This window comes from Anabrus simplex, chromosome 3 (genome assembly GCF_040414725.1).
Source record: "Anabrus simplex isolate iqAnaSimp1 chromosome 3, ASM4041472v1, whole genome shotgun sequence".
NCBI lineage: Eukaryota > Metazoa > Arthropoda > Insecta > Orthoptera > Tettigoniidae > Anabrus > Anabrus simplex.
In genome coordinates, this window is record NC_090267.1 from 100,457,913 (window position 1) to 100,472,915 (window position 15,003).

The 15,003-nt window shown below is 38.2% G+C and overlaps 1 protein-coding gene across 4 annotated transcripts in view; it reads left to right on the top strand.

Annotated features, from left to right (window-relative positions):
* The window catches only part of LOC136866028 (V-type proton ATPase 116 kDa subunit a 1), a 338,604-nt gene that overhangs the window by 301,558 nt on the left and 22,043 nt on the right, over window positions 1–15,003 (top strand). For 3 of the 4 annotated variants that reach the window (XM_067142636.2, XM_067142638.2, XM_067142637.2), the window contains exon 13: window positions 9,308–9,423. In XM_067142636.2, the coding sequence (XP_066998737.2) occupies window positions 9,308–9,423 (116 nt within the window). Of the gene's footprint in view, window positions 1–9,307; window positions 9,424–9,915; window positions 10,032–15,003 lie in introns of all 4 variants that reach the window. The other variant, XM_067142639.2, reaches the window with a different exon arrangement.

Sequence of the window (15,003 nt, forward strand, 5' to 3'; positions counted from 1 at the left end):
TTTTACAATCTGAGGAGATACTTTACCAAAAGTGATTGGCTGCCATGCTCGCAATCTAGGGGTAAGGTGCCAGGAGTTGCTGGGTTCAATTCCTGTCCAGGTCAGAGACTATTCTCTGGCTTTTGAGAGCTGGTTCGAGGTCTACGTAGCTAACAATGAGAACAATTGAGTGTCTGACTTGAGATAGCGGCCCCATTTTCGAAAGTTGAGTATAACCCCGAAGAAGATTCATCGCAGTGATCGCGCGTCACCTTGTAATCTACAGGCTTTCAAGCTGAGCATTGGTCGGGTGGTAGGCCAAAGCCCGTCAAGACTGAAGTGCCATGGGGTTTGGTTTTAGGTTGTTTGGAAAGTGATGGGCTACTTCATGATTTTATCAAATAGGTTCAAGTGCTCTTAAAACCTTGTAAATCATTATCACAGTTCCCTCTGTGGACTAGTGGTAAGTGTCAGCCTCCAGATTTCAAGACATGGTGCAGACCCTGTAGTTTTTTTAGTCGGATTTTTAAAGAGCGGGGGGAAAAGATGTCCATTTGGCGCTCCATGTTGTCCAGTATCGACATTTGAAAGATCTGTGGCGACACATTTGGTGTTTATTTACACTGTTAACACCTACATTAGAGCACCAAAATCAAACCTTATACAACAGTCTACAAAGAATAAGTTCAGCTTTTAACACTTGACAACTTTTGCCTTTCCCAACTTTCAATGCAAAGATTGGGCATGAGAGGAGATTTTGTGTAGTGGTGGGGCGATGGCCAGCACATTGACAAACAAGAATTATGAATGGTTAATTTAATTTTGTATTAACCGTGGACTAATTTTGCCTCTTGCCTTTCCCAACTTTTCCCTTTCATTCTGGATGATCTTGCGGCCCGTTCTTCTGCAGATATAACATACTGCTTACGCTGCAATATTTTTAGTGATAGTCTTGTGAACTTGTTATTTAGAATCCGTTGCTCTTCTCTGTTTTCAATTTGATCTTTAGTAATTTTCAGTTCATCTAAATCCATTTGTATTTCTGTAAACCATGTGTTTTTTGTTTTACTATTCTAAAAGAAATCGAAAAGTTGTTTCAGGAGTCTAGTAGTTGGTAAGCGGTATGTGTGTCCAAAGAATGCAATCCTCTGTTTTCGCATCGTGTCAATTATCGATTCACTTTCCTTGTAAAGTACTGGATTTGGCAAAAGTCTCCTCTGGTGTTTTTTTATTAATAATTGTTCGAAGAATTCTTCTATCAGCTTTCTGTTTAATAATAATAATAATAATAATATTTCTTTTACGTCCCACTAACTGCTTTTACGGTCTTCAGAGACGCTGAGGTGCTGGAATTTAGTCCCGCAGGAGTTCTTTTACGTGCCAGTAAATCTACCGACACGGGGCTGTCGTATTTGAGCACCTTCAAATACCACCGGACTAAGCCAGGATCGAACCTGCCAGGTTGGGGTTAGAAGGCCAACGCCTTAACCGTCTGAGCTACTCAGCCCGACTTTCTGTAGTTTGTCTGTTGTTGATTGGGTATTCAGTTTAAATTATGTTTCACTTGCATATGTTGCTTCTGGCTTAATGACGGAGTAGTAATGTCGAAATTTAGCATTTATCGAAGGAGACTGTTTCTTGTAACTTGGCCAGGTAATTTGTTGTGCTCGTCTCCACTTTGCATGCTAGTTATTTACTTTATTTATTTATTAAGTACTGTTTTGAAGTATTCAGCCAAAGTTATTGCATTGTCATAATCATTATGGGCCACCTTTCTGTTCGTATCCTTCATCAGAAGAGTAGGGGGGAATACAATTTGTTTGATATTGTTTATATGTCCTATAATAGTCTCTTGTTTTATGGTGAATGAAAGCTTTTTCGCTAGCATTCAAAGTTATCTCACCAAGATATTTAAATTTGTCTACAACTTTTATTTTCTGACTATTATTTAACATAACATGTGAAGTGTCAACTTGAAAAGGTGGTATCATTTGTTTTCTCGAAAGAAATTTTCAACCCAACCTTCACTGCTAATCGTTCAAATTCCTCTACTTGAAATTTAGCTTCTTCAACATTATTTGCTAATAATGGCAGATCATCAGCAAATGCGATACAATTTAGTCAAATATTTCTTCCAATCTTAACAGTCGTTGGACATACCTTATTCCATTCACGCATAAATTTTTTTCAAGCACACAATTAAACAACTGGGATAATCCATCTCCCTGTTGAAGACCAGTATGAATTTCAAAATCTCAGAGATTTATCTTGTGAACCTAACTTAAGATTTTCTATTTCTAAGAGTGACCGCAATAAGGTTAACAAGTTTCCGATGTAAACCAAATTCAGTAAGGATATGCAATGATGATTCATGGTTGATACTATCATAAGCTTTTTGAAAATCAACTAAAGTGATTGCTAAATTTTGCTCCTAATCCTTTGATCTTTTATAATCCATTTGAGACTTATTATTTGATCTGGACAGCTTCGTCCTGAACGAACATCACCCTGATATTCACCAAATTCACTATCAAGTTGTTCATGTATTCTGGAATATAAAATCTTAGAAAAGATCTTATGAGTGATATCCAGCAAAGAAATTCCTCTATAATTACTAGGATCTGATCTATCGCTTTTTCTATGTAGTGGGTGTATAATTGCAACATTCCATTCTTCAGGCAATTTTTCGGTATTCCATATGTCAATGAGATATTAATGTAAATTCTGAATAGTCTGTGCATTTGCATTCTTCCAAAGTTCCACTACTACAGTAGTTGATTCTCTCCCACCGCTTTAACATTTTTAAGTGAATCAATAGCTGCATGCACTTCAATGTAAATCAGTGGTATGATCTTTTCCAGAGGTGTTTTATTTCTAGAATACAGATCAAATTCAAAATAATCCTCTGGTTCATCACTATTAAGTGCTGTTTTGAAGTATTCAGCCAAAGTTATTGCATTGTCATAATCATTATGGGCCACCTTTCTATTTGTATCCTTCATCAGAAGAGTAGGGGGAATATAATTTGTTTGATATTGTTTAAATGTCCTATAATAGTCTCTTGTTTTATGGTAAATGAAAGCTTCATCAATAGATTTTAATGTTTCCTTCTGATGGTTCCTTTTAACCCTCGTGATTTCTTTGGCCGTTATAATTCTTCCCTAGAACTTCCAGTGTTTTGTTGCTTGCAATTCAACCAAGCTTTATGCTGGCGTAGTATTGCTATATCACACTCTTCATTCCACCATGCATGTTCTTTTCGTTCTTTGATGGGAGCAACTTCTGCTAAGGCTTGTAATTTGTTAACAGTAGTCCCCAAGATGTCGCTTAAAAGCGTTATAGATTTCTCAAAGTATACTGGATTATTGATGACTGAACTAGGATCATACATTCTTTTCCTAATGAATTTTTGTGGTTTATTTTTCCTTTTATTTTATTTTATTTATTTATTTATTTATTTATTTATTTATTTATTTATTTATTTATTTATTGATGTCTTTATTTGTGGCGAAGTTAGGGCTCTTGGCCCTCTCTTACACTTAACCACATTATGCGGCTTAATACTGAATCCAAACTTAATATTCTAACTTAACACAGTGTATATAATATAATATTAATATAACTTAATATAGTCTAATACTAAAAGATTACATCCTAAGTCTAAAATTAGAAAAATAATAAATAAATTCAATATTAACTACTCTAGGTGGAATTCATAAAAAATAACTAATTTATGTAAACTTTTGGGAACTATTTACTCCAGACATTCACTCACACATTCACACATAACTACATGATATAGCCTACATATTCAAGAGGAAATCTTTAGACTGTCTTTTGAAGGTAATTAATGAGGAACAATTTCTAATTTCAGGGGGTAAAGCATTCCATATTCTAGCGCCCAACACAAGGAAAGAATTACTGAAGGCAGATGTATGATGTGGAGGTATTGCAATTGTTGACCCAGATCGCGTGTCACGGTCATGAAAGGAGGATAGAAAACGGAAATTACTGGAGAGATATTCAGGTATATTTTCAGTCAAGAGTCGATAGATAAGGGTTGATACATGGTGATTCCTCTGCTGCTCTACTTTTAACCAAGAAAGTCGTGCATAAAAAGGGAATACATGCGAGGCAAAATTCAATGAAAAGATAAATCTAATGCAGGAGTTTAAAGCTCTCTGCAATTTCCTATTTTGTTCACTGGTAGCATCCAGCAACACAACATCACAATAGTTAAAAATTGGAAGTATCAATGTTTGAACCAGTTTTATTTTTAAGTTGAGAGGTAATACGGTCTGGTGAATCGTAAGGGGATGAAGTGATGAGTGAACTTTCCTGCATACGTTAGTGACATGCTCATCCCAGTTTAAAGTTTCATTTATAGTGACTCCAAGGCTTTTTACTGATTTACAGAGTGGGATAGCAATGCCATTTAGTTGAATGACTGGAATTTGTAGACTGTGTAGATGGGCAAGCAGTTTTCTCTGCCCTAGTATGATAGCTTGTGTTTTCGTTGGGTTGATGGAGAGAGAATTCTCAGCTGCATAACAGCTGCTCTGCTCTAAGTTTCGGTTCATATTTTCAATAGCTGCATTTATGTCATTCACTTTTGTGTGGCAGTAAATTTGAAGGTCGTCGGCATAGAGATGGTAGTTGCAGTTTTTCAACTTAGAAGAGATGTCATTCAAATATAAAATAAATAACAGGGGGCCGAGTATAGAACCTTGTGGCACACCATTAACTTTGTACTTCCACTCCGTTCTCTTATCATTCATGACAACACACTGTCGTCGGTTATGGAGGTAGGAAGCAAACAATTTGAGAGCAGCGTGGCTAAGATGGAAGGAATGCAATTTCGCTATTAATATGTCCGTACTGATAGTGTCAAAAGCACTGCTGAAGTCTAGGAGAATGAGCACGGTCACTTTACGTTCGTCCATTGCTTTTCTTACGTCATCTGTAATTTTTAGAAGAGAAGTAGATGTACTATGTCCTTTTTTAAATCCAGATTGCAGGTGATCAAGTAACGAATGGTGCATCAAATATTGGAGCAGTTGTTCATGCATGAGTTTTTCTAAGACTTTCGAAAGTGAAGAAAGTGTACAGACAGGTCGATAGTCAGATGGAGAATTTGCTAGAGATTTTTTTGGTACTGGGAAAATTAAGGCATCCTTCCAAACAGTTGGAAAGTAGCCTTCCGAAAGACATGAGTTACATATGTGGGTTAAAATTGGCAGTACTACATCTATCAAGGTAACGACGAAGGATATCGGGATGTCGTCCACTCCGATTGCTCGCGATTTGATTGATGTTAGTTTTCTTCTTACATCGTTTTCATTTACTTTACGAAATTCAAACAAAGGCCATTGTGGCAACGGAGTAGACTGGAGAGAATTTATTGTTGTTTGTATAATATGAGGGTGGGTATTAACTATTTCTCTAGTAAAGTGGGCATTTAATTCATCTGGATTTATGTCATGCGTATTGGAGTTTGTAGTTTGCCTCCCAATACCTACGGATCTGAGTTGTTTCCAGGTACTTTTTGTGTTCAAGTTACTGGCTAATTGTTGGAAGTACGCATATTTTTCATTTGTGATTATTTGTTTAACTTTATTTCTAAGCACACGGTACTTTTCAAAATCTTCAGTTGATAATGTCTGCTTGTAACATCTGTGTAGTGCATCTCGTTCAGCCATTGCGGACTTAATGTCATTAGATAACCATGGAGCAGCTTTGCGAGTCACCCTAGCAGTACGTTTAGGTACGTGTTTGTTATACAAGCCCAACAATAATGTGTTAAACCTCTTTACTTTTTCGTCATTGTCCGTCAAGTGCAGTATTTCGTCCCACGGGCAGAGATTAGCATCTTGTATCAATTGTTGAGGATTTAACTTTTTCATGTCTCTATAGGTTATCCACTTCGGCTTTGTTTTGGGAACTTTCAAAGAATAAGCTAAATATATGAGATCGTGGTATGATATACCAGGTACAGAAGTTTGTCCGTATTTCAGTATTTTCTGAGGATTGTTTGTGATAAGTAAATCTATTAGAGTGTGTGAGGATCCGTTAGCCGTGTGCACGTGGTGAGTGGGGTTAAGTGGCAACACTGGCATGTTACAAGAGGTAAATATGTTCTGTAAACGATTTGCTTCAACGGAGTCTATTAACAGGTTTGTGTTAAAGTCGCCAAATATGAGTACATGTTCGTAGGTAGGTACGAGTCGTAGTAACTTTTCTTCGAAGTCGGTGAAGTTTCCTGCTTTTGGTGGTTTGTAAACAACTCCAATCAGTACTTTAGTCTTATCAACAGATAGTTCTACAAACATATATTCAGTTAAGGTGTCAGTAGATAATGTCGAAGTTTGCATAATCTTCCCCGTTAAATTGTTTTTGTAGTATAGAGCTGCTCCTCCTCCACGGTGGTTCGGTCTATTGTGAAAAACTGCATTAAATCCTTCTATATTTACCGAGTTGAGAGGGACTGAGTCCTTCATCCAACTCTCACTAATTGCTACAACTTTTACCATGCTTCCTTCAAAAATAGCTTTCAGCTCAGTGTGATGGGCAATTATAGACTGAGCATTGACATGGGCACACAGTAATTAGCGGGGAAAGTACGAGAATTCTCTCTCCAGGTGACTGCGGGCGGGGTGAGACGGGGTCAGGGAAAGAAAAGGGTGGGAGGGTTCAGTATCAAGGTGAAGGTTGTTTACCCTGCCCAGGGAGAAAGCTACGTTATTACCTGTGTTAGCCATAATCAAAAATAAACAGAGGGCAACTTACCATGGTTTCCTCTTGCCTACGTAAGCCACTTGAATCATTTAAACATTCACTCACACTAAACTTATAATAAAACCACTTATAATTAAAACGTAAATCCATGAGTCATGTACTCTACTAATCACCTAGCCCTGAAATAACAGCTTTTAGTTCTGCTTTAGTGGTCAGTGAATTTGTCTTTGTTTCTGCCTAGGACTACGATTCTTCCTTCCTGGGTCCAAACGTTATGCACTCCGAGCTGGTCTCGGGCTCGATTTAACAGATCTTTTCTAGAAGCAGTCAATGACTCCGTAACCAATAGTTTGGTGCCTTTGAAGAGCTTCTTAGCGCGCCAGACACGATCGCGAACATGAAACCGGACGAATTTGACTATAATCGGCCTGTTTCCCGAGGTCACAACTTCCACAGCTGATCTGCGTAGAGGTCCCAATCTATGACAGCGATCGATGTCATCCATCGATAATTCTACTTGTAGGTAAGATTTTACTGTCTCTATCACTTTGGCATAGACATTCTCAGCCGGTTCTTCTTTCACCCCGTGTATGAGTAGACAGTTCCGTCTACTGTATTGTTCGACTTCGTCAGCCCTGGCTTCGTGCTGGTCAAGACGCTGTTGAACAACTAGTAACTCCTCCTTTACACAAGAAATTTCCGCCGAGATGTACTGGCGAAAGTCTTTGAACTCGGAACAGAGGGAAGACAGATTTTCATCGGCGCGGTCGTTAGTGTTGGCAGCCCTGTTGGCACTGGCTGATGTCAACTGTTCCAAGCGAGCTTGGAACTCATCCATCCATTTAACAAACTTTGTTTCAAAGTCCGACACATGCTTATTTACACTTTTTACGGACATGTTTTTACTAGAACTAGACGTCAGTTGTCTGGTGTAATTACTGACACACACTCGCCGGACCTGTCTGCTAATTATCTTGCTAATTCAGGCTGGTAACACAGAGCTCTCCTACACAACACACACAGCACGCACCATCTTGTAATTAATTAATTTGATTTTAATTTTTGAGATGTAATGATCTGAATCAACATATAAACACCATGAAAAGCCTTTACATCATAAATTTACGATTCATGGCCGTATGATCTATCAGAGACTCGCATAACTGAACATTAGGACATTTCCAAGTCATTAATATATGTGGTTTTCTTTTGAATCTTGTAATTTCCAGAATTAGTCCACGGTTAATACAAAATTAAATTCACCATTCTTGTTTGTCAATTAATGGGCTGGCCATCGCCCCACCACTACACGAAATCTCCTCTCGTGTCCAATCTTTGCATTGAAATCTCCAAGTAAAATTTTAATATTAATATCAGGTATATTCGTAACCAATTGGTCAAGTTCATCCCAAAATTGATCCGTTCCCTCCTTGTCAATTCTGTTTTTTTTCATTTGTTGGTGCTTGGACATTTATCAATGTATATATGTTGTTTTCTACTCTAATCGTTAGCAATGCTACTCGTGGGGAATTTGAGGAAAAATCAGTCGTGGAATCTAGAATTCTATTGTGTACCAAGAAACCAACTCTGAATTGAGGAACATTCCTCATAACTCTCTCACCTGGAAGTCCTTTATAGAGACGATACCCACCTGATTCAGTTGGGTTCTGATCAGTAATATGTAATTCTTGAAGAGCTGTGATCACAATTTTGTGTTGATCCAAAATATCACTTAGATGCTTCAACTTGCCAACCTTCATCGATGAATTTATATTTAATGTTGCCAAATACAAGATCTTTCCTGGCTTGTTGAACTTAAGTACATTGTTAGTTTGATTAGTCTGCATGATTGTTCATCATGTCTCTACGCGTTTCAGTTCGCCTTAATCTTGATACCCCACCGTATCTGCATGGTGTCTTCGCTTGGATGATTGTATAATAGCTGTCCAAACTGGTGTATTCTTTCAATAGAAGACTTTCCATATTAGGCCAATTGTCTGATCAATGATCAAGAGGCTGACTGTGGTCAGGGTTTACAATTTCAGATGTGAACTGGAAAGGTGATGAATGAAATATGATATGATTAAAAAAGATTGTGGAGAATGTTTGGTCCGCGAGAGCTATTTTATTTCACTCAAGTCTGCCGGTAAACCGATGAGGACCCCCGTATCCACCACTGGGGATGCGCCATGTCGGAGTATCACCTCTCCACCTACTAGGACTCCGTAGTTTTGCAGTGTTTATTAGACAAAATTAATTTAAATTCTGCTCAAGATCTCCCAGCAGAGTTCTGGTTTCTTTACAGTCAGGTAATGTTAGATAGAACATCAGTATTGACATACAGGCAGTGCAAATGTCATCAGATCAGAATGTGTGCAGATGGTAGCTAAGGTCATATGGTTATTCCTACTTCCTGATGTTTGTTCTGAGTAGTAGTAGTAATTACTGTAGTCAGGTGTTCAATATTCAGCAAGGAGGTCTGAAGAGAGCTTTCCTTTTTATTTTGTTGTGGTTCCTGTAAATACTGTTCTCATTTCATGAATGACTGATAAGCACTGTTCATCTCAGTTGTCGTTTTGTTCTTGTGTTTCAGCCTTGACGTCTTCACCTTACTGTGCTCCTTCAATTCTCATCACATTCATTAATATGGTCCTAATGAAGGCAAATCCCACCTTACCAGGCTGCGAAACGAATATGTATGCTGGCCAGGTAAGTCTAAGACAGAGACCATTAAAATTCCTAGTAACTGGACAATTATAAGGAAGCAGTCACAAAGAAAAATAAAAATAGAATATTGGTTAGGTATTATTTCATTCTTGCAATCAGCTGCTTGGCTCTTATTGCATAATTTTCTCAGTTATTTGAGAGTTTTGCTTGTACTGCTGATTGTAACTCGACATTACAATAAAAGAAATTATTAGGGGTCCACCTATTCAATACAAGGATATTTATTAGTGTGAATTAATCACATGTCGTTTACATAAGGTTCTAGTTTCGGCACTTATATCGTGCCAGCATCAGCCGAAGAGTCAAATCAGGCAAACACAAACAATCTTAAAACAATTTAAAACACATAACACCTGCATAGATGAATGTTAAATAAAATTATGGTACAAGATGATGTTGCACTCTAATATAAAATCTTTTTTTAAAATATTGATGACGTTTTATACACATAGTTTATAGTCTGGCTTGTATAAGTCTTGACGTCTTCACCTTACTGTGCTCCTTCAATTCTCATCACATTCATTAACATGGTCCTAATGAATGCAAATTCCACCTTACCAGGCTGTGAAACAAATATGTATGCTGGCCAGGTAAGTGTATCTAAAACCTTAACCTTATGATCGCATCCGTCATTCCAGCTCCGTCTGCTGGTCAAACAGGCTGCTCAAGAGGAGTTTGATTCTAGTCATTTCTTTTCATTCTTTAATTCAACTTCTAATTTCTTCAAGTTCCAAACCCCATATTGAAGTGGGAATCAATTTTTTGGATCTAACCAAGTCCATCACATAATCATTTATTCTTTCGGAACCACCAAACCACAGATCAAACACATGTCAACCTCACATGAAAATAAAATTCTGCAGCATATATTCAATAAGATTAAAGACTAAAGACATATACAAGCTGGACTATACACTGTGTATAAAACAGTCATCATTTTTAAGAGGATTTTATATTAGAGTGCAGCATCATCTTGTACCATAATTTTGTTTAACATTCATCTATCGATCAATCGATCAATCAATACTGATCTGCATTTAGGGCAGTCGCCCAGGTGGCAGATTCCCTATCTGTTGCTTTCCTAGCCTTTTCCGAAATGATTTCAAAGAAATTGGAAATTTATTGAACATCTCCCTTGGTAAGTTATTCCAATCCCTAACTCCCCTTCCTATAAATGAATATTTGCCCCAGTTTGTCCTCTTGAATTCCAACTTTATCTTCATATTGTGATCTTTCCTACTTTTATAAACGCCATTCAAACTTATTTGTCTACTAATGTCATTCCACGCCATCTCTCCGCTGACAGCTCGGAACATACCACTTAGTCGAGCAGCTCTTCTTCTTTCTCTCAATTCTTCCCAACCCAAACATTGCAACATTTTTGTAACGCTACTCTTTTGTCGGAAATCACCCAGAACAAATCGAGCTGCTTTTCTTTGGATTTTTTCCAGTTCTTGAATCGGGTAATCCTGGTGAGGGTCCCATACACTGGAACCATACTCTAGTTGGGGTCTTACCAGAGACTTATATGCACTCTCCTTTACATCCTTACTACAACCCCTAAACACCCTCATAACCATGTGCAGAGATCTGTACCCTTTATTTACAATCCCATTTATGTGATTACCCCAATGAAGATCTTTCCTTATATTAACACCTAAATACTTACAATGATCCCCAAAAGGAACTTTCACCCCATCAACGCAGTAATTAAAACTGAGAGGACTTTTCCTATTTGTGAAACTCACAACCTGACTTTTAACCCCGTTTATCAACATACCATTGCCTGCTGTCCATCTCAACATTTTCGAGGTCATGTTGCAGTTGCTCACAATCTTGTAAATTATTTATCACTCTATAGAGAATAACATCATCTGCAAAAAGCCTTACCTCCGATTCCACTCCTTTACTCATATCATTTATATATATAAGAAAACATAAAGGTCCGATAATACTGCCTTGAGGAATTTCCCTCTTAATTATTACAGGGTCAGATAAAGCTTCACCTACTCTAATTCTCTGAGATCTATTTTCTAGAAATATAGCAACCCATTCAGTCACTCTTTTGTCTAGTCCAATTGCACTCATTTTTGCCAGTAGTCTCCCATGATCCACCCTATCAAATGCTTTAGACAGGTCAATCGCGATACAGTCCATTTGACCGCCATTTGAGTCCATTTGAGCTTCAGTGGAATAACCTTTCCTAAAACCGAATTGCCTTCTATTGAACCAGTTATTAATTTCACAAACATGTCTAATATAATCAGAAATAATGCCTTCCCAAAGCTTACATACAATGCATGTCAAACTTACTGGCCTGTAATTTTCAGCTTTATGTCTATCACCCTTTCCTTTATACACAGGGGCTACTATAGCAACTCTCCATTCATCTGGTATAGCTCCTCCGACCAAACAATAATCAAATAAGTACTTCAGATATGGTACTATATCCCAACCCATTGTCTTTAGTATATCCCCAGAAATCTGATCAATTCCAGCCGCTTTTCTAGTTTTCAACTTTTGTATCTTATTGTAAATGTCATTGTTATCATATGTAAATTTTATTACTTCTTTGGCCTTAGTCTCCTCGTCTATGTGGACATTATCCTTGTAACCACCAGTCTTTACATACTGCTGACTGAATACTTCTGCCTTTTGAAGATCCTCACATACACACTCCCCTTGTTCATTAAATATTCCTGGAATGTCCTTCTTGGAACCTGTTTCTGCCTTAAAATACCTATACATACCCTTCCATTTTTCACTAAAATTTGTATGACTGCCAATTATGCTTGCCATCATGTTATCCTTAGCTGCCTTCTTTGCTAGATTCAATTTTCTAGTAAGTTCCTTCAATTTCTCCTTACTTCCACAGCCATTTCTAACTCGATTTCTTTCCAGTCTGCACCTCCTTCTTAGTCTCTTTATTTCTCTATTATAATAAGGTGGGTCTTTACCATTCCTTACCACCCTTAAAGGTACAAACCTATTTTCGCATTCCTCAACAATTTCTTTAAACCCTTCCCAGAGTCTGTTTACATTTTTATTTACTGTTTTCCACCGATCATAGTTACTTTTTAGAAACTGCCTCATGCCTGCTTTATCTGCCATATGGTACTGCCTAACAGTCCTACTTTTAAGACCTTCCTTTCTATCACATTTATTTTTAACTACCACAAAAACAGCTTCATGATCACTAATACCATCTGTTACTTCAGTTTCCTTATAGAGCTCATCTGGTTTTATCAGCACCACATCCAGGATATTTTTCCCTCTGGTTGGTTCCATCACTTTCTGAATCAGCTGTCCTTCCCATATTAACTTATTTGCCATTTGTTGGTCATGCTTCCTGTCGTTCGCATTTCCTTCCCAATTGACATCTGGCAAATTCAGATCTCCCGCTACAATCACATTTCTTTCCATGTCGTTTCCCACATAGCTGACTATCCTATCAAATAATTCCGAATCCGCGTCAGGTGTTATAATGGGTGTTTAATTTTTTTTAAGATTGTTTGTGTTTGCCCGATTTGACTCTTCAGCTGATGATGGCACGATGGAAGTGCTGAAACTAGTAGCTTATGTAAAAAGATGTGTGATTAATTCACACTAATAAATGTCATTGTATTGAATAGGTGGACCCCTAATAATTTCAATTATTGTAATCCCACTTCCATACGGATCATGATGAAATTTCTAAATATCAGTGTAACTCGACATGTACAAAATAAACGAAACCAACGGTTTTCTCTTTATTTTTGCTAAACGTGTACATATATTTGTCCAATATTCATTCCATATTGTTGTTTGTCCTTTTCTTTGCAAAAACCGTTCAGCTCTTGTGGCAAAATATGACTGACAACACAAACAGCTATGGTGTTATCAAGCAGTCCCTGTGATAGGATCTACTATGCAAATGGTAGTAGAGATATCCTTTTATAGTTGTTTACGTCAGTCCTATCTCCTTTCTTATGTAAAGGTGTATAACTATGCACTTCCAGACTTCTGGTAGTGTTTTGGTCTCCCACATGTCTTGTATTATTTATTATTTCTCTGATCATTTTCAGCTCGGCTTCCTTCAGTATCTTCTCTACCATGCCATCTGCTGTTCTACAATTTTTCAATCTCTTGATCTCTGATTCATCTGGTGCTTCTCAACCCTCCATATTCTTTGAAATCTCTCTGTAGGTTCATGACAATTCAGTAGTTCTTTGCTAGTATTGCACAATTCTTTGTTATTCATTGCCAGTTCTTCAATTTAATTGATCCATTTTGTATTCTCTTTTGACTTCTGATGTATCTTGTCGTTCTCTTCCCACCTCTATGTATCTCACCAGATTGATATGCGTTTTGTCGCTGTTCCGATTGTAAGCTATTTTCCTGTTCTGCTTTATCACCATTCTACTGTGGACGTCTCTGGTTAGAGGAATTTTCTCTTTTGCTTTCCTGGTTAACTTACCTTCTTTTAGTTCTTCCCTACTTGTGGCTGTCTCCTTCTCCCATTCATCTTTGATTCCTGATGATTTTTGTTTTGTCATATTTCAACTTGGGTATCCCTGTGGCAGTCTTGTTTGTTCTCTTTGGTTTTAGCCTGATTTTGATTGTTGCGAGATGGTGATCAGTTTGTTTGTCCCTCTTCTGACTTCTATGGTCATGATTTCTCTGTGGTTTTTGTGTGCGATAGCTGCACGATCAATCTGGTATTCTCCTAAGGTTCTCACCGGTTATTGCCACATCTTTGTTTTCTTGATCGTTCTTGAAGTATGTTTACATTATCGTATTACGTTGGTAAATACACTAGTGTCCAAAAGTTAAACATAAGTTATGAGTAAGCAGAGCAACAGGAAATATACTGCAAATCGCAAAACATATGCACCTACCAACCTTACGTGTTCGCCCTGTATAGGAAAGGAGTGTTCCCTGCTTTGACTAGCGGCATAACCGCAAGGTAAACACAGCCAGTGCCTGCGCCCCATATTCCCTGTCGTATTTGCCCTGTTATAGTGTGCAGAGTGTAGCCTCATCGTGAACGTGACAACATAATGGCACGACGACTCAATTTGGACCTCCATTTGGAAAGGTGGAATACTCGGCCGCCTGGAAGCAGGCCAGGCACAGACCAACGTTGCCGTATCCTTGAAGTGCCACAAAGTGTCATTTCCAGGCTGTGGAGACTATTTAGAGATATAGATGTTAGTCATAGGCCAGTACCAGGTCGACCAAGGGTAACCACCCCACAGCAGGACCGATATCTGGCCTTAACCGCCTGACAAAATCGGAGTGCACCTGCAAGACAATTGTCGGTGGAGCTTGCAGCCGTCTCAGGGGTTGCCGTTTCCCGGCAAACTGTGTACCGGAGGCTCAAAACAGCAGTGCTGTTTGCTCGACGTTCAGCGGTGTGCGTCCCGCTCACTCCAGCACAGAGACGGGCCTGTTTACTGTGAAGCCGTCAACATCGAAACTGGACCATGAATGAATGGAGATATGTGCTCTTCACAGATGAATCCAGTTTCAGTTTGCAGAATGATTCCCGTTGCACATTAATCTGATTAGAACCAGGTAGCC